We start from the raw sequence: 27,390 nt of genomic DNA, 5'->3' as shown, positions 1-27,390 counted from the left end.
GACACCCACTCACTCACTCACCCACTCTAATATACATCCCTAAAAGCAATCTATACTCTGAGTATCGTGGCCACTTCATCCATTTCATGAACTGAGGGGTTTGGTGGGAGAGGTCGAACAAGTGAAACTGAGTTTTATGAAACTTCAAGAATATTTCGCTTGCAGCTCTTACACATTTACTCATGACCACTAAAATGTTTGTTCGATACTAGTGAAAATCTAATTGTTTGCTTCTAAAAAGTGTTTGATTTTACATAAATCACTGAAGGAACTATGGTTATATTTGGAATCACACTGTCAGCTTAGTAATCTGGGTTTGAGTCCAATCTTGAATCTGAACCAAAGCACACAAGGTCACCTGTGTAAACCCCTCACCCACAGCGGCTTCCACAAAAATGGAAGTCGGACAACTGCTAGTCTAGATCATGTGGACTATCCGATCGAAAAATCAAGTAAAAGATAACTGGTATAGTCAAAATAACATTTAGTTTAAGTGACTTGATTTCTGTTTTTTGCATTTTGTGACAAATGCCATATTTGTGTTACCGTATTTCACCATGGGATTAGAAGAACGTAATGAATTTTACCAACATATATTTTTATTGGTCTTGTCCGGTTTTCAACAACGATTCGTTTTTTATACCTGCTAAAATCACATGATCATATCAGGGACAAAATGGCGCTGCCCATGTCGGCGAGGAGCGTACGATCAGTTAAGAGGTGATATGTGTTAACAGTCGCATAATAGCCATGGTTCGGGTATTCGACTGTCACAGTTTCAAGTCAAAGAAAGTAGTTCCCATCCAGGATGAACCACTGGCGATATGTGCAGACGAGAAGCACGTTTTCGTAGCGACGAGACGATGCACTGTTATTGTTTTCGCAATAACGGAAGAGGGCTGCCGGGAGACGAGGCGTTTTGAGACCGTGTCCTTGGTGGAACAGCTGCTCTACAACCCCACCAGTAATGACAATTTTAATTTGCCACTTTAAAGAAATGTGATCAAATATGTCTAGATGCCCTGTGATTGTTAGTTGTGAAATACCCCAATACTGATGAACCAGCTAAAAACTCACTTCAGTGACAGATCGATGTAAGAGATATGTTGCTATCAGATATCACGTATTACACTGTAGCGATTATGTCGGTATTAGTAAGAGAGAATGGCGGTCGGAGAAGTGACTGACATGCTTTTAAACACATTATAATGATTATTAATTCAGGAATATATCTTTATGTTTTCTGCTGCAGGTTATTAATGTCGATATCCCATATGACCAAAGACTAATTTACTTGAAACATCTTGAAACTTGTTGCATATATTTCTATTATTTTCTGATTTTGTTAACATATGATTCATCATTATATAGATTTTTGGAAAAATGTTTGGATTTCAAATCCTCCACCCAGAGGATGACAGCTGTGAGGACTAGTCAAATTCTGCAAATATTCCATTCCTATTATCAAACAGCAGATCCTGTCCCATTTTCTGTTTTTCATTTTACATCTTTTTGGTGATTTATATTTTTTGTTTGGCAAATAAATATTGTTGGGTTAAAATAATTATCATTTAACTGACCAGTTCATTACATATGTTCATGTTTTGCTGTTTTGTCCCCATTGAATCTGGTCAGCAAGTAGGCTTATAGTTCTTGGAAACAATGTTAAATACCTGATCATTTCAGACATGGTAGCCACAGTGTTTCCTTTTGTTTATTAATGTTTGACATCCATGTTGAGAGGTTTGATTTTGAAACACAAATTTGGTCAATGTAATAGTGTGAATTTATGTCCTTTCACTGATATTTCTTGTAGACTCCAGATAAGTACCCCTCTTTTAATTGTGTTTCCCTTTGCATTTCAGAAAACTATTTAATCGCAGTCGAGTTCAAGAAATCTTGGAAGAATTTAACCAAATATATCCGAGTCTATCTAAACTGGGATTGTGAAATTGCTCAAGGTTCTAAAATTAAAACTAAAGTACGTATTGCTGGCAAATCCCACTCATCCCTCATCTCTTCAGCTCAGAACTATCTAGATGTCGTGGAAATTCCAGTAGATCGGAAAATTGCTGACATATCAGTGTGTTCACAAACAGGGAACTTTGCTGTGGCAATAGATCGCGAAGTAAAGGTTTTCCACCTAGTGGACAAGACTGTGCCAAGCTCAGGAAAGTCTTATCGAGATGTGGAGATTTTTCTGGAACTTTGCTGGAATTTCAAGCTGGTGACTCTGTCACTGTGCGAGGATTACATTGTGTGTTCGTCCCAGAATGAGTTTCAGGCTGTTAGACTGGAGTACACTGATTCAGATTCAGAGTCGTCTCGTCTTAGCCAGATAAAGTTAGAGAGAAGGAGGTAAGTATATTAACCCTCATAGAATTGGTATTGTATTCAAGATGGTATTTAGCTTAGAATTCTTACTATGTCCCCTGCAGGTACGCATGCCTTCCTAATTTTGAAATTGTTTTAAAAGTTGTTAAATTTTCAAAATGGAAGTTTACTGCATTCATTGCAAACAGGTCTTAGTTTTATAGCCTGTTTCTTATCACTGCTAAGGATGATTAACTTATAAATGTGCAGTCATCAGTGACTGCCTCCATTAAAAGTTAAAGGAAAAATGAAATGCATTTCATGTAACCTCTGAGGTTTTCCCATGAATGTGATTAAGTCTCAAAGGGCTCACTTCATGAGTGCCCTGTGATGCACTGAAACAAAGTTCTTTTATGTCTCTGGCGTTGTCACTGTTGTTAAATGAATGATCACAGGCCTTTCAGGAGTAAGTTAAAGATATCAAGGCAAATGGTGTGTTTCTTGTCGTCAGATAATAACACTGAACTAAATGCTAGGGACAGCACAGGATTCTGACGTCACTGACATGCAGGGGTTAATAGTTCCTCTGTCAATTCATTCAAATATTGAGTAAAGACGCTCTCAACAACTACAGCTTGTTCAACTTGACCTGAGCTACTCTACATATGCATGACCCGGTAGGTCAATTGGCATTGACGGATGGTTCATTCCTCGTTCGACAGGAGAGCAGAGCATGTTTGACAGCGCACTTGTCTTGGCTATTCAGACATGTTGACGATCAGCTGACAAAGGTGCACCTCTTCACAATAATACTTACAGACCAACTAGTTGTGACACAATCAGGCAATGCATTATCATGATTAGGTCAAGTTCAACAAGGTGTATTATGCTCACAATTATCCTTGTTAACTGTCCCATCCTGGTTTTAATCTGCGACAAATTCATGCAGTTTAATCTTGAGCAATGACAATCTCAACACCTGCCGTTCTCACAATTGTCTATATATTCTATCTCATCCAAGTTGACTTTCTACCTCATCCAAGATGGCTAATACCAAGGTTCAAAAGACTCAAATAGGAAAATATATAATTAATCATGTTAATATCTTGTAGTTAATGTTAATGCCATGAGTAAGAGAACTGCATATCGACATATTAAAAAGAAAAATAATAGTTTAATTCAAAAAAATTTATTTTATCTTAAAATTTTAAATGATAACGTGAAAATATTTTAGTTGTACTTATTTATTATTTGTATATTATGAAATATTTTTAATTGGTAGTACAGTTACATTGCATGGCTTTACTGAAATGAGTGTCCATTGTTAAAAACAAGTAAAACCTGCATTTAACAACAATGGGTTGTATTTTGTAATGAATAATGATGAAAATGATTCTAAAATTATGAATGCCTCATAGCACATACGTGCCTGCCACCAGCAAGTGGGATCTGGCTTTAGCCTCACTGATGGTGGATCAGGCTAGAGACACCATAAACCATCTTCACTTTGGTTTGTAAAACTATGTTAGCTCCTAGATCAGTTCACATGGTTCTTGTGTTCTCAAGTTACTTGAACCTGATTTTCTCTAGCCAGTTTGATTGGCTTTGCTGCTTAGTGTAACTGACCAATTACAATGCAAACAAATGAGAGTGTTCAATTGGAGATTTCATCAAGATGATTGAGTCCCAGGTTTTGAGGAAGTCAGCTTTAGAAAGATGACCCGTACACTACATGCCCTAAGGAAAACCATATAAAATCTCTTTGATTGAAAGGATGTCGTCATATCTGAACATGGGTTGAACAGTTGGGTTGAACTCATAATAAAATGTAAATATATTCATTTTGGAAGTGGTGGGTTGTGTCTTTTACCTGCTTTGACCAGAGAATTTCCCTGGCTTGCTTGACTCTGAAGCATGCGAAAAATATTTATTAGAATTATGTCACTGCAAAACGGCTTTCAAAATGTTTAAATTAATTTATGGTTCTAGTTGAAAACCTTTTGAGAGGTTGGAGGTTCTGTGTTAGGTTCAGTCAGGAAGCCTAATGATGATATGGTGAGCTTCAGTACCTATGAACTATTTTTACTGTTTGTCAGGTCAGATGACAGAGAAGGTCAAGGTCATGTTTATCGCACCACCCCATCACCGGGCTCATCATACCACACCCAAAGTCGCCTCTCTTCATTGGCTGATGTAGATGAGATATTTGAAAGTGATCCACCAATCATCAATCAGATTGAGTACTCATCCTTTGGTCAGAACCGATCAACCAATCACAGCCCTAACATTCACGACACATCTGACCTCTCCAGCAGCTATTCCTCCTCTACCAGGATCTCAGATGATGACTATTTCCAGGCCTGGAGGTTTGATGGGGAGGACTCTGAGACTGGCGAGATATCCATTCATCTACCAGGCCTGCAGGGAACCTCCAAGTCACTCGGCCACAAGTCTTCACCTCCTGTATTACAGGACCTTAGAGGTGAGAGTTCAGCTGAAACATGGCACTGATGTACTGTTTTACCAAATGATTTGCTTCAGTCTGTTCCATTGGTTGTTTTAAAAATTTGTTAACATGATGTTTCCATCTGATGACCAAGGTTCTGTTGTTGACTTCTTCTCTCATATCAGTTTTTTTGCAAATGGATATCAATGGTGAAATTAGAGTTGAGGCCACAGTCAGGATTATTGCACATGCGGTGCAGTGTGTGTAGGTACGTGAATGGCTGCTTGTACTTATTGCTACTGTGGTGCCCCACTTAGGGTCATTAAGTTATTTTGTATGCATTAATTACGTGCCTTTGTGTTCCATTCTGGCGTGGCTGTAGCTCCTGCTCGTGGTCTTATTGCTATCCTTTACGAGTGTTTCATTCACTCTATGGGCAGTTCACTAATTACGTGTTAGTTTAGAGTGACCTCCCTTCTAGTCATCTGCTTCCCATGAAAGCACATGTTCAAGATTGCCTGGCTTCATACAGCTATAAGTATGAATAGTTCTTTCACTGTTATTCATAGTGATTTATTCTAACATTGTCAACAAGAGGAATGAAGATTTATGAATGCATACAAATTTTTCTGTCATCTTTGTGAGGACAATATAGTGACCATAGGTTCATGGAGAGACAATGCCACAATTTTACATGGAGTTTAACTGTTTAACTACATATGTGGTATATCTGTGATAAAGGCACTAAGGGGAGACAACTCAGTTCCATGTGCAAGGTGCATCATGAACATGATCCTTATTTGTGTTCAAGAGCGTGTGTGGGAAAATGGTCAGCCATCTTAACCCTATGCAGATTAACATGGCTACTCCAGGGTCTAGATTTTTTAACCTCTCTTACCTCTTAAGTCAATGTTAGTGAGTGAGTGATTGAGTGATTGAGTGAGTGAGTTTCGTTTTACGCCACACTCAGCAATATTACAGCTGTATGGCAGTGGTCTGTAAATGATTGAGTCTGGACCAGACAATCCAGTGATCAACAGCATGAGCATCTATCTGCATAAGTCAGTGGTAATGTACTTACGACCATCTTAGTGCTTTGAAAATCTAGGCCGGTATGTGATGTATATGTGTGTTAAGGGAGATAACTGTTTCAGGTATGAAGTGCATCTTGTGCAAGAACCTCATGTGTAGCTAACAGTGTGTGTGGGGAGAACAGTCAGCCATGTTAACCCAACTAGTGCTGAATAAATATATGAGCCCATGTACACTTGGTGATAAAAGGGATGAAACATGATCATGATGATGCAAACACAGTTTACTGACAATGTGGATCAGTCCTTGTTTTAACAGCAAATAACTTTTGACCATGTTAACATTTCTAAGTATGAAGAGGACAGGGAACCTCTGCCCTTCTTTCTAGGCCAGGTCAACAGTAAATCGTAATCCCATCATGATATTATGTTTGAAGACCCCTTTCACTGCAGTATTTGAATGTGTTGTAGCAGAGACCATCTATTATATGGTCTCTGGTTGTAGCATTGTTTCCTTGAACCATTAATTTGCATAGAGGTTCATATATTTAAAAGAAAGCCACTTGCCACAGGGCAAGTGACTTTAAGAAGGTAACTTGTCCTCGTTAATTTTCCTCTTGCCCTGATTTTTATGACATAATTATGATGATGGAATTATGAAAGAATAAATCAACATGGTATTTGACGTTAATGTTTACTGGACTGTTTATTGGAGAGTGATAAATAGGCATGACCGATAACCTTACTTTATTTTCATCGCAAAAGTTAATAGCTGCATTTTGAGGAGATATGAAATGAAATCCAAGTTTATTTGCAGTTTGAAAGCATAAGCGAAAATAATCAAGTAGCTCACGGACACATAAGATACCATTATTTGATTACCTGAAATGAAAACGACTTCTCCTAGGACAATGGGGCTTTTAACCCCTGTTGCACAACCTGTCTTAAAATCGTGTAACAGATACTGTGACAGTAGTCCTGTTGTCTTTCGGAAAACAAACATGTTCGCTTGTATTATATTTTCAGGTGGCCCATTCAAGTCATCGGGAGGAGTGAAGGCCATCACACTGCTACATTTCAGCGATGCTGGGATGCGAGAAGACTGGCAACAAGTCTCTGTTATACCTGCATACCTGCCAGGTAACTTACACCATTCTTCTACCTTCTGTAAAGGAATTAATACTGAACATGGTAATAGGAACTTTAGTTATAGTGAATGCATCCGGTATATCCTGTCAGGTACATATCATGATATACTGCAAGTATAGCCAGGGAGGTAACTTGTCTATCATGGTACATTTCAATTATATCAAGGAAGGTCTATTGTATATTATGGTATATTGCAGGTATATCGTGTGACTCTACATATCATGATACATTGCACGTATATCCATGAACGTATCTTGTATATCATGGTGTGTTTCAGGTCTACCCGGGAGGGTCTGTTGTGTCTTGTGGTTTATTACAGGTATATCCAGATGGTATCTTGTATATCATGGTACATATATCACTTATACCTAGGAAGGTCTAGTGTATATCATGATGTATTGCAGGTATATCTAGGAAGGTGGAGCCTGGGAGTACCTCTTCACCTGTAATGTCCCCTCGTTATCGCAACCTGGCGTCCATGTGCTGCTTTGTCAGTGGGGGTCGGGGAGGATGCCTGTACTCTCTCTACCCTCGTGTGAAACTCATCACCTGCTACAGATACACAACAAGTGCTGTCAAGGTATATCCTAGAGATAGGTAGATCTGTGGATCAGTGCTGTCAAAATGTATCCTGGAGATAGGTAGATCTGTGAAACAGTGCTGTCAAGGCATGTCCCAGAGATAGGTAGATTTGTGAATCAGTGCTGTCAAGGTATTCCCAGAGATAGGTAGATCTGTGAAGCAGTGCTGTCAAGGTATGTCCGAGAGATCGGTAAATCTGTGCTCCAGAGCTGTCAAGGGCCTCTGAGATTAAATTAGATATAGGATCATTGCTGCCTCGGTGTGTCCCAGATATAAGTAGATGTATGATCCTGATTCTGTCTCTACTGTTGCCAGATTATCCCCAGCAGTGGACTGCTCCATGTTGCCACAAAGACAGGCGTGGAGACGTACACAGCCCGAGACAGCATTGTGGCCATCCACCAGACAGAGGAGTACGACTTCATCACCAAGGTCAGAGCAGATCATAGACAGCTAACTCTATATCACACCCACATGTGTGATTCTCATTGTTTAGTTGCTTGTGCTTTATACTCCAGGCATCTCCTCCAACTGAACTAGATGTCTGTCTGATTGGCATCCAGCCGTTCATCGGCACCCAAGATATCACTGTGACTAACGACCACCTGATCCTACTGACGAAGGTAGAGGAACCCCACAGGTGAGATTAATTAGCAAAGGAGTGAGTGAGTGAGTGAGTTTGGTTTTACTCCGCTTTTAGCAATATTCCAGCGATATCACGGCGTGGGACACCAGAAAATGGGCCTCACACATTGTACATGTGTGGGGAATCGAACCCAGGTTTTCAGCGTGACGAGCGAACGCTTAACCACTAGGCTACCCCACCGCCCAATTAGCAAAGGGTTGTGACAAGGCTGATAATAAGAGTATCATTAAGTTGTCATTGTATGTAATATATTTGATTCTCTGTTCATGTGATGTTTGGGTGTCTGTTGTAGTGAGGACATGATGTGGAGCCTGTATGCCCTACAGATGTGTCCTGCTGCTGATCTGTACAGAGACATGGTGAGTTGATAAGGCAGCTCTTTTATCTGTAGTCCATGTGGTCTTCGTTAGGTTCATGGAGTTGTTAGTCTTACCTCATCTTAACCTTATCCAGATCCAAACTCCATCCTAGATCCAAACCCCATTCAAACCCCTTCCCAACTCTCAACCCAATTTGATCCCCTTACCCCAGATCCTAACCCCAGTCTAACCTCACCCCATATCCTAAATCAAGTGTAACTTCATCCAAGATCCAAACCCCGTTCTAACCTCCTCCCAACACTCAACCCAACTTGATCCCCTCACGACAGATCCTAACCCCAGCCTAACTTCACCCCATATCCTAATCCCAAGATAACCCCAGTCTAACCTAATTTCATATCCTAATCCCAGGGTAACCTTATCTGAGATCCTAACCCCAGCCTAACCCCATATCCTAATCCTGGAGTAACTTCATCCAAGATACTACCCCAAGCCTAACCTCACCCCATATCAGAACCCCAGCCTAATCGCAACCCATATCCTTCTCCCAGGGTAGCTTCATCTGAGATCCTAGTCCCAGCCTAACCTCACGTGATCTGTAAAACAAATAGACTACAACCTGAGGAGGTACTCAGTAGCACTGTAGTGATGCATCAAACTATCCATGGATTGCAAATGTTGAGTCTTCAACAGAAATTAATCGATTGTAGAAATGACACATCAATAGAATGTGTGACCATCGCCAGTCTAGTGACAGACTTCAGTTGATAAATGTACAGTGCAAAACGCTAACCTTTTTGTTGCAGGTGAGTTTTGGCTGCAAGGTGATGGAGACGGGTCCATCCAGCTACGCCCACATGCTGCAGGAGGCACATCTCCATGTGAAGAGGGAGATGATGTTCACCAGCAGCGCTGATGCCCTTGTGGAGGAGAACTTCCTGGAGTCTGCTGCCCTGCTGGGAGAGCACTACTCATTGTGAGTGAAGCAAAACGTAGAAGCTTATTCCATAACATTAATAACAATAATAACAATAATAATAATGATATGTCTTTGAAATATCTCGTTTGCCTCCCAAGTACACTGTCGTCAGGATCCCCATTGTTTTCAGTGCCCTTGGTTTGGTACCTCCTGATCTCTCGGCGCAGATCAGGAGAGTGCCCGGGTTCTCCACCGGGAGCACAGCCCTTCTGACAATCTGGATAATGCAAAAGGCTGCGGTGTTGGGGAGCCTTCATATTCTGTGGAAAGTTTTTGGTGGGTTCAACTAAGCAGTGTTTCCTGGGAGAAGTCCCATTCGCTGTCTGGGCTTTGTGTAGAGTGGGCGAGGACCCTGAGCTGATGATGAGCCTTACCAACCTGACTGTGCCAGGATTACCCGAACCCTCTCTGCTGCATATCTTCTTTATCTGTAAAACATAATAATAATGATACGTCATCTTCTGTAGTGCACGGTCTCCAAACACCAAGTGATTGCTCATGGCTCTAAATCTGAATTTATTTATTATTATCCTGGATAACCCAGACTGCCTGTTAGGTGCTAGAAGGTTATAGTCAGTTTTGTTTATCCATGCACACATTTTTGGCTGGGTGAACCGAGGCAAGTTTTTAACAAACTCACTTGCCAAAGTGAGACTACATGTATTACATGTACTTCATTGTGGGGCAGGACTGAAGTCCAAGAAACTCTCAGGAATAAAGCTACCAAACATGGTCACCCATCCAAGGTCTCTATGAGCTTGATGTTGCATAACTTCAACTTATTCGTGGCATGAACTCAAGACCACACCCCACTACATTTCTACTGTCTGAGAGTGTAGCTGAACATACAAGCTTGTTATTCCAGACAGGATAAAATCTTGTTGATCCAGTGATTGATACTGATCCATTGATTCATGCTGCCATGGTAAGATAACCTGCCGTCAACAATGTGACAGAACCTGACTAACTCTCCAAGCTGTTGCTGTTACATCAGTCAGATGATGCTGGGGACTTAGTTTGACAATATGCTCATACTATGTTCATGGCACTGTGTGTTCTATTTTCAGGCCCAACGAGGAAGACTGGCGTTTGTGTTTGCCATACTACATCATGTCCCACTTGAGTCTGGATGACATTATCAGGCAGGCTGTCCAACACAAGCAACACAAGAAGCAGGTAAGTCTATGTGGATTGGATGGGCACCAGGGCATATATTTTCAAAGCTCTCTTAGCGCTAAGATAGAAGTAAGTGCCATAGATTAACACTAACTTAAGACGATCTCAGCGCTAAGAGAGCTTCGAAAATCGAGACCCAGTATGAGTGTTGAGTGTGTAGATGTTTATGCTACCATTGGCCATATTCTAGGAATTCCACAACTGGGAACACTAGAATGGCTTAAGCTGGACAATGCCAAAAGTGGTGTGACTCATTGCACCCATGTTGGGAATCAAACCCTGACATTCAGCTTGCTGAACAGATACTTTAACCACCCAGGTACCTCTCAGGTCACTGAAGGAACAAGTAATTATTGTACACAGGCATGCTTTTCAAAATCTTTGTCAGATCCATCCTCAGCACTCAGGGGAATTATACACAATGTGGTTGCATGTATGTTCCTCAGGGACTGCAGTTGTTTAAGGGTCACTTACCGAAACAAATCATCAAAAATGCCAATTCAACCTATAAAGTTGAAAAAAAAATGCGATGAAAAAAGCCTGTGAAATCTGAGTTCAAATGATTCACTAATTTTCGGCCAACTCTGGGGGAAAAGGTGGTTTCAGCAGCTATGCTGCGCTGCACTCATAATGCATGTGCATTTGAGTAGATTCACAGAGCTTGAAACAGTATGCCTGCCTGGAGTATGAGGTCAAGTCTAATCTTGGTTGTGTACATAAACAAGTAAATGTTACTCGTTACTTAAAAAAACCCATGTTGATTGTGATACACAGACTCCGTGACAGAGAAAACTCAAAGTCTGGTTTATTGACATCTATAAGTCTGCCTGCCCGTCTTCTAATGACAATATGCAATGCAGAACTTCAATTACTAACCATTTGCAATTTGAAATTACACCTACCGGGCTTATAAGCCATAAACAAGCGTATCAGCTAAGCGTATCGGCAAATGAACCAGTGGCCAATGACAAGACGTCGTTACACATGAGTCCACACTCACCGGCCCTGACTGGGTTCATTATCGATGCTGCTTCATTTCAAGGGAGGTCAACCCAAGTACAAAATATTGCACTTTTGATTTGTGATTATACGCTTATAATTTTGTTTTTCACAATTACCAATGCATTTCATATATTATGAACTAGTGATAACTTTGTTTTAATTATGTTTGATTGTTTTTCTGCATGTGACCTTTCAGCTATGGAGTGATTTTTTTTCTTATGGCGCTTTTAGCAAACTTCTCAGCAATATCATGGTAGGGACACCAGAAATGCACTTAATGCATTGTACCCACATGTAGAATCAAACTCGGGTCATCTGCATGACAAGTGATTGCTTTAACCACTAGGCTAAGCTGCTGCTCCTTCAAACTATGATATAACTCAGTAATCGCGCAGCTAGTCATGATTTTTGTGTAATGTTATTGGATGGCAACATTTGGCTACTTGTAAAATATACTACTCACACTTTTCTGAGGATCAAATCATGGATTCAACAGAAAACAATTATGTGGGGTCAAATTGGGTTTAAATCCCTAAGTTTATAGTAAGCAGAGATCCTAGGTTTCTGTAGCATAGCATCTTTGGGATCCCATACCTACTGTTGACATGTGTTGTTTATTTGTCATGAACTTGTTCCATGATTTGTAAAATGGTTGACTGGTGCCATGAAAAATATTTCTATGATTACTCATATATGAAGCATCAAAGTGGCTGTTTACCTAAAGAGGGGTTACCATATTATTTTTTATCCATGTTTATATGGATATAATTTCCAATTATAAATCTATGTTTGTTAAAGTTTGTGATCCCTAGCAAAGTGTGAGTAGTATAGTTTGAGTTGAGTGAGTGAGTGAGTGGGTGAGTTTAGTTTTACGCCACACTCAGCAATATTCCAGCTATTTGGTGGCAGTCTGTAAATAATCGAGTCTGGACCAGACAATCCAGTGATCAACAACATGAGCATCGATCTGCACAATTGGGAACTGAAGACATGTGTCAACCAAGTCAGCGAGCCTGACCACCCGATCCCGTTAATCGCTTCTTACGACAAGCTGAGTTGCCTTTCATGGCAAGCATGGGTTGCTGAAGGCCTATTCTACCCCGGGACCTTCACAGGTTATATTCTGAGTTGAAAATAAAGCTGTTGCAATGAACAGTTAGAGAGTATTTATCATGACACAATTGAGATATAACACCCTGAACAATTGAGGGTGAAAACAGTGAGTTACCTGATACACAACACATATACTGGACAAAATAAGTTAGGGATACTGGTATTTTTATGACTGATATTTTATCAGTATTTCAATGAATAAATACATCATCATTCACACTTTCAAATTTCACAAGCTATGTTGGTATCGGTATATATACTCTTTAAAAATGTAGGGGATCTTCATTTTTTTTATTTATGATTAAAATGTTTAGGAGATTTATTGGAGTCAATCAGTGTTGGTATGATATTATTGAATCTTTTGAGCGTGCATCACCATCTCCACTTTTTACAACCATAGTTATTTGGAATGTAGTGGCGTTTGAAAGGTAATTGGTGTATGGCATGTATTTTGCATATATATGATTTTCATTTTAAAATAAATGTCAAGAAACACATGCTTACAAATGTGTGATGCAAGATGAGTGTCAAAATTAATGTTCTATGTGATTTCTAGACCTTCTTGGAAAAACGTCAAAATCAAGAATGGGATGCATGTGCATGGGGCTACTCCGTTGTGCACGTGCATATCATGCGTTGTGTTTAGGGGTGGTAATAGAGGGAACTGGTCATGTGTTCATTAGATGTCTGTCCTTGAAATGTTTGTTGAGATTTACACTTTCCATCAAAACTGAAAGTTTATTATCCCCTGCTTTTTTTGAAGAGTATGTAAGTTGGCTTAAACGAATTATATCCCCCAGCCAAGTGTTTTAGACAAAAATGGTTTAGGGAGGATTCTCAGCAGGTCAAAATCTGAGTGGATGAAAACAATCTAGGTGTGTTACAAACAATGAATGTCTGTTCATGATACTTGCCATCCTAAAATACTTGCACATCATAAATTCCTCCCAGGGTTCCCACTTCACGTATGGCAAGGGGCTCCTCTACTACCTCAACTACATCCTGTTCCTGGATGACGACCCTGTGGACATTAAGCAGGTGAGTGATGCCATCAAGGATGGAACTTGCCTGATAGTTGGCAGTTCAATGCCCAGCCTGCAACAAATATGAATGCAGTAAAGGGTGGTACTTGATGTTCCTCTGCCTGGTGCTCAGCATCTAGTGGAGTGAACAAGGACTAGTCGACTCTGTGTGTGAATGCTGTATATCTTACACTGACTGCAGCATGGTGCCTCATTCGGTTAGCAGCAACACAAATAAAGGTTTGAACACAGGCAAAGTCTATCTCGTCTCTCCTCTTGCAGGTATTTCATTGGTCTCATCTAAATTACAGCTTGAAAGGAATCTGTTGAAATCTGTTAAAGAACTATGATATTTTCATGCATGTGGTGGAATGTGGTCCTGTGGGCAGCTTAGGTTATCCAGGGTAATAGTATGCCTGCTTTGACTGTTAGTGCAATGAGCATTCACCTTGTGAGTGGAGTTTGGTGCAATATAAATGCACATATTATTATCATCATGCATAATCTGTGTATCTTGAAGAATCACAGATTCAACTGAATGTCTAAGGCTACATGCTGAGGATCATGGAGTCGTTGTTTGTTTCTCAAATTCAGCATCTGTTTCAGTGTACAATTATTGTATAAAATACATCAAAATACACCAAAAACCAAGCCAGACATCAGGGCTTGAAAAAAAAGTCCAAAATGATTTATCCAAACCAGACACCAAGATGTGGTGAATTTACTCAGATGTATGGAACATCTAAAATGTCTACCAGACCATCAGTCTGACTTGCTGTAAATGAGAATCAGTTGGATGGGCCTTATTTCATACACTGGTGTTGTTATTAGTGGGTCTGTTTGATATATTGCATGTAATGCAGACTTCTTTCAGACCTTCATGCATTATTCCTCCAAAACTGTTTTCCACAGGTGATGTGTCTCAAGAAAAATCGCAGGAAAGTAATTTCATAACAAAAATATCTTTTAGCAGCATTTAGGAATTGTTACGTGTGACTAAGATCTTTCATGGATAAATCTTCTTTTAATTCTTTGACACACACCGTTCTGGGGTCATTTATGACTCTTCATCAGGTGAACTGAAACATTGTCTGTCAAAGAATTAAAAGAAGATTTATCCATAAAAGATCTTGGTCATACATAACAGTGCTCTGTTGACTGTATGACATCATCAGTCATCATTACAACACAGTGAAGCCCCTGGGTGAGATAGCAGTATCTGTCATCAGCAACTGAAGTGTGGCAAGTTTCATGATATGTTCCTTGTATGTTCACTGTTCCAGAGCTGTGGCAATGAGGTGTTACACATCTACCATGAGACAGAGCCAGAGCGACTCTCCCATGTTCTGCTCATCTCCCGACTACACACATTCAGCCCAGGTGATGGTGTATGGTTGTATAGATGGGTACCTGGAAGTATGGGAGGGAATAACAAATTACACAAATTGGTGTCTGTCTAGAAGGGTACCAGTCAGTAGCAATTAATAAAGTGGTGTGGCTTGGATGGTAGGGTTGGGTGAAACTTAGTCCTTTCTAAAGCGGTTGTCAATTCTGAAAGTTGCTTGTTGGTGGGCTTTAAGACATTTTAAGTTGGTAGTTAGTCAAATCGAGAAGGAACTCACTACAGAACATCAGCATTCATGGCAAATAATGAATATAAATAACACTCTTGATAAATGATGATGTAACATGACTTGCAACAGTGAAGATAAATTACTGTTCACGGTGGAGTTGATTTACAACACAATCCATAGGCGGATCCAGAAGGAGATTGCAACCCTTCCCCCCTCTTTGTCCTGAACGTTTACTAAGTGATCATTGAAAAAAGGTGAAAATGAAGTGTGCAGTCCTATCTTTTTTGAAAAGCTGCATCTGACTCCTCAATCACTGACCCAGAATCATGTCTGACAGCCATGGCAAGTCCTGTCAAATCCTGTCAATCACCAATTTTCTTTCAACAGAAACTGCGATGGATTTGTTAAAGAAATGGATGGACCATAACAGACAGAGGGAAGAAAATGCAAGGTGAATCTCACATCTCCTTGCTGCCATTACAGACAACCATTGCATATACTTACTCAAAGTGGCAAATCTTCAGCCAATACTTAGCACAGGAGGGGGCCAAACATATATTGACGAGTGCTGATGTATTTGTTTGATTTGCATTCCAGTTGGTAAATAAAAAATAAAACGTGCAACTTTAATAGATACCAACTCCTTGTATTTTGCTTATAGTGACATTTTGATGCAGATTCTTATCAGCTTGGGTGACTGCAACTGATAAGAAGTATATGTACATAATATGTTTTTTAGCAGCTGATTAACATTAGTTAGCGAGTTAAGTTTTGGCACCTTTGGCAATATTGCAGCAATATCTTGGTTGGGGGACATCAGAAATGGGCTTCACACATTGTACCTGTAGGGGAATCAAACCCATGTGTACGACTTGATGAGTTAACGCTTTATCCACAAGGCTACCCAACCATCACAGATTAACATTAATATGATAACAGTGTTACGTCTGAACATTGCTACTGATAACAGTGTTACCTCTGAACATTGCTACTGATAACAGTGTTACCTCTGAACATTGCTACTGATAACAAAGTGTTACCTCTGAACATTGCTATTGATAACAGTGCTACCTCTGAACATTGCTACTGATAACAGTGTTACCTCTGAACATTGCTACTGATAACAGTGTTACCTCTGAACATTGCTGCTGATAACAGTGTTACCTCTGAACATTGCTACTGATAACAGTGCTACCTCTGAACATTGCTACTGATAACAGTGCTACCTCTGAACATTGCTACTGATAACAGTGCTACCTCTGAACATTGCTACTGATAACAGTGTTACCTCTGAACATTGCTACTGATAACAGTGCTACCTCTGAACATTGCTACTGATAACAGTGTTACCTCTGAACATTGCTACTGATAACAGTGCTACCTCTGAACATTGCTACTGATAACAGTGTTACCTCTGAACATTGCTACTGATAACAGTGTTACCTCTGAACATTGCTACTGATAACAGTGCTACCTCTGAACATTGCTACTGATAACAGTGTTACCTCTGAACATTGCTACTGATAACAGTGCTACCTCTGAACATTGCTACTGATAACAGTGCTACCTCTGAACATTGCTACTGATAACAGTGCTACCTCTGAACATTGCTACTGATAACAGTGCTACCTCTGAACATTGCTACTGATTGTTCACAGTGACTTTGACCTCCTGGCCTTTGTGAAATTGAATCTGACTCTGGTGGAACCAGAGACAGCTCGTACAGCTCTTGTGGCGATTCCGGAGGTGAGCACCAGTAATTTCTTGTTTTTGAATCTGTCATCATTTGTGCAGGACTGTATTTGTTTGTATTTTAAGGCTGACTTTTGTCCATTTCATTCTTACCTGTCTGAGAGGTTTTGATTTTAAAGTTGAAAGTTAACTGGGAATAAGTCCATATAAGAGCTAGGTGTGAAACCAACAAACAACAAAGAAATTTCCCTTATATGTATAATGCATAGGGAGTTGAGATCGAAAATACGGTGTGCCATTGTGATTGACATACAATGACCTGGGGAAAAACACGTTGAACTGGCGAACTTTCGGCACTAAACAAATATATAGTATAAAGTATAAATTAAGTATTTCACTAATGAATACAATGTTTCACAATGTTAAACCTTTATTGATTTGATAAACCATTGATGAAATTTATTTTTCCTTTTTTTTCAGAAAAACTTTATTTTAATATGCGGGGTCCACCCAAATCTGGTTCACAAGGACTTTACAGAGTTCACTCCCCTTGCTCAGGTTAGTGACACCCCAAATGTTCACCCTCAGAGCTTCAGTTCTTGCATCAGGTCTAAATGAATCTTATCTTCACAGTTAGTTTGTGGATTTCAAATTAATTATGTTAATAAATGCAATGTCTCAACAAAGATACTAGTCCCTTGACTAAGACACTGACAAATTGTAACACCACCTTGTTTTGAAGATCAAGGTTACAATTCACATGTTTGTTGTAAGAGGAGACTAAGGGGATCGGGTGGTCAGGCTTACTGACTTGGTTTACACATCATTAGTTCCCAATCTAGTAGATCGATGCTCATGCTGTTGATCATTGGATTGTCTGGTCCAGATTCATGATGTCACTGTTGGAGTAAAAGAACATGCAACCAACATTGTCACCAGTTTCATCCATCTCGTTACATACCTCATCCTCGATAGCCTCCTGGGTATGTGTTTCGATAAATCTCCACTTTACCCTAGACGCATCTACGGCTATATGATTTTATTGCCTCTCTTGGCTGGCTTTTTATCCAATCAGGACCTAGATTTTCGAAGCTCTCTCAGTGCAAGATATTCATATGTGTATGTTAATGTATGACACTTATGACTCCTTAGTGCTAAGAAAGCTTTGAAAATCTATGCCCAGTGTATACATTGGAAAGTTGAACATGCCAATCACAACTCACTTTCGCTTCTTAAATTATCTAACCTTTTAAACTTTAAAACACAGTTGATGCAGAGGTACCCTGAAATTGGTAGAAGGAGTTCTTGCATATATTTTTTAAAGTTTCGGACCTGTCAGTTTGTCTGTATGATTTTCCCCAAATCTGTGTTGTACTGCAAACAAGCCTTCGCAGCTATCTTTGTTGATACTGGCAGGCTTGGTTGTAGTTGGTGGCATAGCTGATTGGCTACTGTGAGAATGTGGAGCCAGCAAAGGGAGGTAATAAAGTTATTGGACCGAGTTGGAGATACATCCAGGGAATAGAGGAGATTTATTGTGACGTATACCCCGGAGATTATCGAGGATACATGTACCTGTTACCTGAGCAATATAGCCTTGTCCACTCAGTATTGATGACCCACTTCATGCTCCAAGGTTAGAGGAGAATAGAGGAAGGGTTCGTTGAATTTTTCTTCAGCACGCTTGTTAAACATAAGCTGTATAATTCCAGTTGATGCGACAACATCGTCCAAATACATTCCTTCACATGCTTGTTGAGTTGTTTGACAGAGGTGTGTTGACACTGGACACCAGCCTTAAACTGCTACAGGTAGGTCACATTATACAGTTGTCTGGATTTGAGAGGTTTGTGAGTATAGTCATGAGCATGACCTAAACACTTCAGGTAGAATGCACTGTCTACTTAAATGCACAAAATGAGGTATGATAAAATCCTTTTTGTCCCAGTGGTTAATCTTTGAAAGAATTATAAGGTGGTTAGTGTAGTATTTCTGACTGTTGGAATTTGTTTGGGATAACTGTGCTAAAGTCATAGATTAGCAGGCAGGGATTCATTACAATAGGCTTTCTGCGGAGGCAGTGAATAATACTGCACTTAGTATCATGGGATGATGGACAATGCACCAACTTCTTCTTGCTGTTAAATATTGCTTGATGTTCATCTTCTAAGTAGGAGACCCGTGAAGGTCGGGGGTAAAATAGGCCTTCAGCAACCCATGCTTGCCATGAAAAGCGCCTATGCATGTCGTAAGAGGCAACTAACAGGATTGGATGGTCAGGCTTGCTGACTTGGTTGACACATGTCATCGGTTCCCAATTGCACAGATTGATGCTCATGGTGTTGATCACTGGATTGTCTGGTCCAGACACGATTATTTAGACTGTCGCCATATAGCTGGAATATTGCTGAGTGCGGCGTAAAACTCACTCTAAGTAGGGGCGATGTTGTAGCCTAATGGTTAAAGTGTTCACTCATATAGAAAACCTGAGATTGATTGCCTATGAGTACAATGTATGAAGCCCATTTCTGGTGTCCCCAGCGGCGATACTGCAGGAATATTGCTAAGAGCAGCATAAAACTAAACACATGCACTCACTCCCTAAAGTAATGTGAATTATTATTCACAGAATATTGAAGACAAGGATATGTCAACCAACACCCACATCAGGGACTATCTGGAGATCCTCGTGAAAGGTAAGTGATCTCCCTCATCCTTGACTGGAGGAAGTGAGCGTGCTTAGCGTGTCCCATGTCATGCATGAGGTCCAGGTCTCCATGGCAATTGTGAGAATGTCTGCCATGGCAGCCATATTGAATGTGTAACTTTTGTACTTTACACTATAATTTTGAATGTATCTGTATGAAAGTTAGTATGTAGCAGGTTTGTAGTATCTTGAAAACAAATAATATGTTTTCAAGCATATGAGTCTAGAACCTTGGACACCTTTTTAGTGTCAGACACTGGCAGGATCTCTGTCCTTGTGGCCATCTGTACATTGGTATTCTCCATTTTTCATGTTTATAGATTGGAAGAGGAAGTACATTTTTGAAGATGCTGTGGTGAGCCATTAAGCTGCAAATAATATGTTTTTCATAAAAATTTGATAACTGGAACGAGAGAGAATCAACCGTTAATATTATTCAATGAAGGTTGGCAGATATTTTTGTAAAGATGAATGCACTGCACAAAACATGTATACACAACACAAGGCCTGTATTCACCACACAAGACCTGTATGCACCACACAAAACCTGTATGCACCACACAAAACCTGTCTTCACCAAACACAAAACCTGTATTCACCACACAAGACCTGTATGCACCACACAAAATTTGTCTTCACCACACCTGTAAAACCCACACAAGACCTGTATACATCACACAAGACCTTAATTCATCCCACAAGACCTGTATTCTCCACAGAAGACCCACATATCACACGAGTCCTGTATACACCACACATGACCTGTTTTCACCGCACATGACCTGTATTTAACACACATGACCTGTCAACACTGCAACATCCTGTGTACACCAAACAAAAGATGCATATTCTGCTCCAAACCTCAGTACACTGTACTTACTTCTGGTGAACCATATTTTGGAGACAAGATATTTTTAAAAACAAAGTAATGTTCTGTTAGTCTGCAGCTGTCACCTGTTTCTGTGACTGATGTTTTTTCATGTTACAGAGCCTCTTGTGCGAAATATACATCAAGCGTATCATCAGCAAGATACTACCTTCCTCACGACAACTTCTCCTTCCTCACCAGTTCCAGATGGTCAGTATCTGTCAACAGGAAACTCGTTGTTTTACTGTCATTCAGCCATTTGTTCTGAATTTACTCAGCTTAAGTTGAAACTTGACACCAGTGAATGAAACAATACGCCTTCACGTCGGCTTGAGGCTGGCAACTTTTGCCATGGGCTGCCTGAAAAAAGCTCCTCCAGCCTGATTCCCCTGGCTGATAATTTTAAGACTATTCACTCTTATTGATCCACAGTCATTATGTTATGTTTGTTTATGATAAATATCATAAAAGCTGTATCACAATTGTAACAGGCTCATTTGAAATGTCACTGACAGCGTATGTGACTGTTAGTATTTCATGCTTGTTTTTTCTTAATTTGCTGAATTTATACACATTCAAAACAATGATACATGTTTGTCTCAATAAATTAAATTCAATATATGAGTGAAAACTGAAGGCAGGCTACTTTCAAGATGGGCAGGCAACATTTATTGGTCACCTGCCAGACTGTTGAGTTTGAAAATGGTTTCAATCGCTTTTTGACACCCATAGGATATTAATCCATTATTTTTCCAATTAAATGATGCCACAATTGACTATTCATTGTCTGCATTGGTACCTCAATGATAGCAGTATGACACATCTCCATTTTAATAATATACACTACTTCCATTTAAATTTACAAGTGTCAAGATTTTAGTTTGATTGAGTATACAGTCAACTCTCGTCTATCTGACACTCAGTGATTTGACATTCGCATTAATTCGACCACAAATTAGGGAACCATTTAAAACAGTGATAATTACTCTTGTTAATCTGACATTCTTGCATTCTGACTCTGGCATACCAATCTAGTGAGAGATTATTGTAAATACGTTGTAAAAACATTTGGTAATCTGACAATCAGCACAGTCGGTCAGATAATCTGACTGTAAACAAACAATCACACATGGGTGGTAATTAATGTGTGCCTTACTGGCTGCTTGACACCCACATCGGTGAACATCATACTTGTTAATTACAAACACAAGATAATTAACTGAGACGATTTAATCAAGAAATAGCAATAGAGCGAGCTGTATAAAGTGCTTACTCAGTAAATGATTTTTATTTCCTATACAGCCAAGTGGTGGCCACTTCACTGGGAGATTTGCATGGCTCGACTACCTTCCTCCGTTCACTGGACCCATGTCCTTAAGTCGACGATGTCAGCTCATCACCATCCCTAGCAGCAGTGGCAGCTTGCAACGATCACCATCGGCATCCATCCCAGTCAAAGTTGTCAACAGGGCTGACTCCTCGGACGATAAATGCCCCTGTTGTTTCTGCAATGAGGACTTGCTTAAGTTGCAGGTGGTGGAATGTCTGTTGCAGTTAATACCATGAAATTTGAAACACAATCATTATCTCTTCGTCTGCAAAATACTTAATCATGATTGGACAGTCAGAGGGATCAAATTGCTATAACAGCTCTGACTGAAACAGGTGTTAGTTTCAAATTCAGTTTAGTATTGCTTTATATACAGGTATATATGGTTAATGGTGACCCAGCTAGTGGTAAATCCAAAACACAGTCTGTTTAGCTCGAACTTTTGAATATTCAAGTGAAGACCTTAAAATTGTTTGTGATACATCTTTCAAAATTATGTATTTTCATTGGTCAGTATCTCTTGATGTACCCCTACATTTTGGTACTGGCATTCCCACTATTGACTCACATTCTTACTATTTACTCACAATCACCATTGACTTGTTCAGTGTTGTCTCACCACTCTCTCACCATTGACTCACACAATCCCCATTGACTCACACACTTAGCAGACTCACCATTTACTCACACACACTCACCATTGACTCACACTCACACACACACCATCGACTCACCATTAAGTCACACATACTCACCATTGACTCACACACTTACCATTGACTCACACTCACCATTGACTCACACACTTACCATTGACTCACATTCACCGTTGACTAACACTCACCATTGAGTCACACACTCACCATTGACTCACACACTTACCATTGACTCACACTCACCATTGATTCACACACTTACCATTGACTCACATTCACCGTTGACTAACACTCACCATTGACTCACTCTGCATTGACTCACACACTCACCATTGACTCACACTCACCATTGACACACACTTACCATTAACTCACACACTCACCATTGACTCACTCTTCATTGACTCACACACTCACCATTGACTCGCTCACCATTGACTCACAAACTCACCATTGACTCACATACTCACCATTGACTCACTCACCATTGACTCAGCCTCACCGTTGACTCACACACTCACCATTGACTCACACTCACCGTTGACTCACTCTTCATTGACTCACACACTCACCATTGCCTCACTCACTCACCATTGACTGATGCTCACCGTTGACTCACTCTTCACTGACTCACACTCACCACTGACTTACTCACCATTGACTCACACTCACCACTGACTCACTCACCATTGACTCACTCACCATTGACTCATGCACTCACCACTGACTCACTCTCCATTGACTCACACACTCACCACTGACTCACACACTCACCATTGACTCACACTCAACATTGACTCACTCTTCATTGACTCACACACTCACCATTGACTCACTCACTCACCTTTGACTCATGCTCACCGTTGACTCACAGTCACCATTGACTCACACATTCACCATTGATACACTCTTCATTGACTCACACACTCACCATTGACTCACTCACCATTGACTCACACACTCACCATTGTTCCTGTACTCACCACTGATTCACTCTCCATTGACTCACACACTCACCACTGACTCACATTCACCATCGACTCACTCACTCACCACTGACTCATGCTCACCGTTGACTCACACACTCACCATTGACTCACTCTTCATTGACTCACACTCACCACTGACTTACTCACCATTGACTCACACTCACCATTGACTCACTCACCATTGACTCACTCACCATTGACTCATGCACTCACCACTGCCTCACTCTCCATTGACTCACACACTCACCACTGACTCACACAGTCACCATCGACTCACTCACTCACCATTGACTCACTTATTGTTGTCACACCACTCACTCACTCCCTGTTGCCAGTCACTCCTGTGTAGTGAGGAACTGATGGAGGATCTGTGTCGAAGTGTGACCCACCAGATCCAGAATGAGGCTGACCTTGCTGGCTGGGATTCAATATGGCTGCTATGTGTTCGTGTGCTTGACTGGAAGCAGGCCACGGAGTTCATCATTGACAGATATCCAGGAGTGGTGCCCAAGTTCATGTCATGCACATATGGGATGGATCCAGAGAGGGTGAGATTTACTATCAGTGAGATGGAGAAGGTTGTGTTGATTTTACAGACAACTCTTGTTACTCTCGCGTGGTGGATGAGCTGTCTAGTGCACCAGGCTAGTAATCCAGCAAGCTTGGAGGTTCCGGGATCGAGCCCATCTGTGACCGGGTGTAAAAAACCTTGGAGTCAACTTTGTGTGCAGATGCTTTCCGTGTTGTCACAACTCCTAGTGTACAGTACACAATCTTGTGGTGGACGTATGAATACGTGTAAACACCTAGTTGTAAGTTGGGCAATGTGCAGGAAACACTGTGACTATGTGTCCCAGTCCACCCAGTTGTGAATGGGTGCCTCTTAAGGATGGGAAAGCGACATTAATTTGGTGCGGTAGTAGGCTGCAAGAGTTGCATGATTCCCAGGGAGTTGAGATTGCCGTTGTGATGGACATCCAATGATCAGGGGAAAAACAAAGCACCTTTGAGCAGTTGAACTGGCAAACTGTGATATTGGCTCTATACAGTTGTCTAGTATACAAAATGTCTACTAAAATCTGACACTTGTGGTTGCAGAGAAACAGGCTGGATTAATGAGAATGTTGCCTTAGTGTATTTGTGGGAAAATATCACTGTAATAAAAACATAATCACAATATATCATTTGTTATCATTTATTAACATTCATAGATGGCATACATACATAATCACACAATCAATCAGTTCCATGGTTGACTGACTTGGATCCACTGGTAGATTGACTTGGATCAAGGGGATTCTCCACACCAGCATAGATTCTTGATGTTATTACCTACTGAAGTGTTGTGTTTGTTTTATCAGTGGCAGTATATGGGTTACAATGTTATTACCTACTAAAGTGTTGTGTTTGTTTTGTCAGTTGCAGTATTGGATACAATGTTATTGCCTACTAAGGTGTTGTCTTCGTTTTGTCAGTGGCAGTATGGGATAGGATGTTATTACCTACTGAAGTGTTGTGTTTGTTTTGTCAGTGGCAGTATGGGATGCGGTGTCTGGAGGCTGTGATGAAGGAGCTGCCGTCGTCCTCTTCAGGAGAAGAGCTGTACGTCCAGGCATACCGAGGTCAGGGTCAAACACTGTCCTTTGTTAACCAGTGTGTAATATGTTTTATGTTTTGATATTTTCCTTGCACACCGTTGTTTTGTCTTCAGTCCAGTTTGAATGACACAGTGACTTGCAGCTTTAGCTTTCAGTCTGATTGAACTGTGGCACAAAACAAAATTCATAATCTCTGTTTAACTGTGGAAATTTTAACTGTTGAATTAAGTAGACAGGACATCTATGTCTGAGTCCCAGACTCAGAGTGAAAAACTCAACACGTTTCAGCCATGACTTTTTAGTGCCAAATTGTTTGTCATTACCCACATGATTGCGCATTCCACCTATCATTCTATCCTCACAGCTTTTTACAGTTCACCTTTAATGCAACCTCAAATGAACTTTATTGAACACGACAGTAACCATATCATAACTTTCCATAAAGGGACCCTGGAGATTTATGTGTTATCCATTCTTAAGGTATTGAAAGTGGAGGATAGTTTGTACCTTACAATTTGTCAATTTCAGGCATCTTGAAGGATTTATCAGAGTTACTTCCCCCTGACCTCTTCCTCAGCTTGTTGCCAGCAGATGGCAGTTTTACGTTCGTGTTGCCGTACATCACACAGTGCTTTCGGCATCAATGTGCCAAGACTCTCAAGAACGACATCATAGACAAGGGTCGCCAGATGGTCACTCATCACTGACCACTGTTTATCAACATGACTTGACCAGCATGTACCTCACATCCTTTGGAAAATGGGGTAGCCATGGGAGACGATCCAGAACCTGATAATACTACAAACTGTAGATGGTACTGACATACTACATGGAGAATTTAAACCCTTCAAAATATGTATGTAATATATGAAAATGTTTTGTCCAAGGTTTTTAACAATTGTTCACCGGATATCTAGTCTATTCTTTTATAGTACAGAATATATATATATAATTTACATTGATTGCACTGGTGGATTTTGCTAGTCAGTGAATGTCTGTATAATATAAATAAGTGTTTTCCTTAAATATTAACAAGAATGGGACAGATTCCTTTCTGTATACATGAAATTAACAAAGACTATCATTTTGCGAAGTTTTCATCAATATGATACCATGATACTGACAAATCACAGTGTTATATTTTTTCAGGGTTCCATTTGGAGTAAATAATGTGATTCTAGTTCAAAATGAAAATAAATGTTTGATATTTTTCTCAATATTATAATATGTTTCTGTAACTGATATTGATTGTTGATGGTCTATCTCGTTGATTGTGTATTAACATCTGACTTGATGGTTTGAGCAAAAGTTACATTGTTATATAAAATATTATGAATACACAATGCCAGTGCTGTTTGGCACCCAGATGGGACTCAAGCCAACAAGTACTAGAATTTGTACTTTACTGAGTAAGTGTCATCCCAAACAGAACGTATGTTATGTGAAAATGATTGCTCAAAGACCTTCATGATCACACCATACAATCAGAGTTGTTCAGTGTTAAATGACAGATGAAGTGTTTTATGCATCAAGTGAAAACTGCATTATCTCATAATTTCCATTCTATCTTGTTTGAATCCTGATACTGCAATAAAGAAAATTCCAAATCTTCTAGTTACCCAGACATTCTGCTGACTACTTTAGATTGATCAGTCCTTGTGTTTGTGATTGTGTGTGGTCAAGGAAATACAGTTTGGGTGGATGAGATTTTTGTGTGTTCAAATTCTGACTGAATCCATGATTTATGTACATAATTTGTTATGTTTGTTACAATAATACATATTATGTTTATATTATACATTGAGATTAATGATTAAATTAATCATCTTATAAAGAGTTCTTGTATTTATTTGATTTATCCAAGCGAATGTATTTTTGAAGGCAGATCCTTCCTGGATTGTGGCACAGATTGGGATCAAGGGTGAGTCCAGTAGTTGTATGTCTGTCTTTTTTTAACAAATAGATCTAATCATTGTTGGATTGCCAAGTGTGTCCATATATTGGTTATATTGCATCAGTATTTAGACATGTTGGGAAGGTTTTTGCACTATTCAGCTACCTCATCAACATTCTACCTAAGAACACTGCTAAGTGATATTTTGTAGTTTCACATTATCGAAAATCAGATATTATGACGTTATTAATACAATGTGACACAATGTAACACAATTAATGTGACGTCACTCACACCAGTCTG

At 40.0% G+C, this 27,390-nt stretch overlaps 1 protein-coding gene across 1 annotated transcript; it reads left to right on the top strand.

Annotated features, from left to right (window-relative positions):
• Positions 1-654: 654 nt before the first annotated feature.
• LOC137267856 (BLOC-2 complex member HPS3-like) lies at positions 655-27,027 on the top strand. Its single transcript, XM_067802282.1, has 23 exons — positions 655-964; positions 1,866-2,358; positions 4,410-4,795; positions 6,817-6,930; positions 7,344-7,519; positions 7,837-7,953; positions 8,040-8,161; positions 8,460-8,526; positions 9,294-9,463; positions 10,534-10,642; positions 13,709-13,795; positions 15,063-15,159; positions 15,741-15,804; positions 17,012-17,099; positions 17,526-17,603; positions 18,758-18,856; positions 19,675-19,741; positions 20,073-20,107; positions 20,741-20,830; positions 21,923-22,153; positions 23,931-24,143; positions 25,127-25,217; positions 25,722-27,027. The coding sequence occupies exons 1-23, from the start codon at positions 751-753 to the stop codon at positions 25,898-25,900; spliced, it is 3,387 nt and encodes a 1,128-aa protein (XP_067658383.1). The 5' UTR covers positions 655-750; the 3' UTR covers positions 25,901-27,027.
• Positions 27,028-27,390: the final 363 nt, after the last annotated feature.

This window comes from Haliotis asinina, chromosome 16, assembly GCF_037392515.1.
Source record: "Haliotis asinina isolate JCU_RB_2024 chromosome 16, JCU_Hal_asi_v2, whole genome shotgun sequence".
NCBI classification, from domain to species: domain Eukaryota; kingdom Metazoa; phylum Mollusca; class Gastropoda; order Lepetellida; family Haliotidae; genus Haliotis; species Haliotis asinina.
This window is presented reverse-complemented; position numbering and strand designations above follow the sequence as displayed.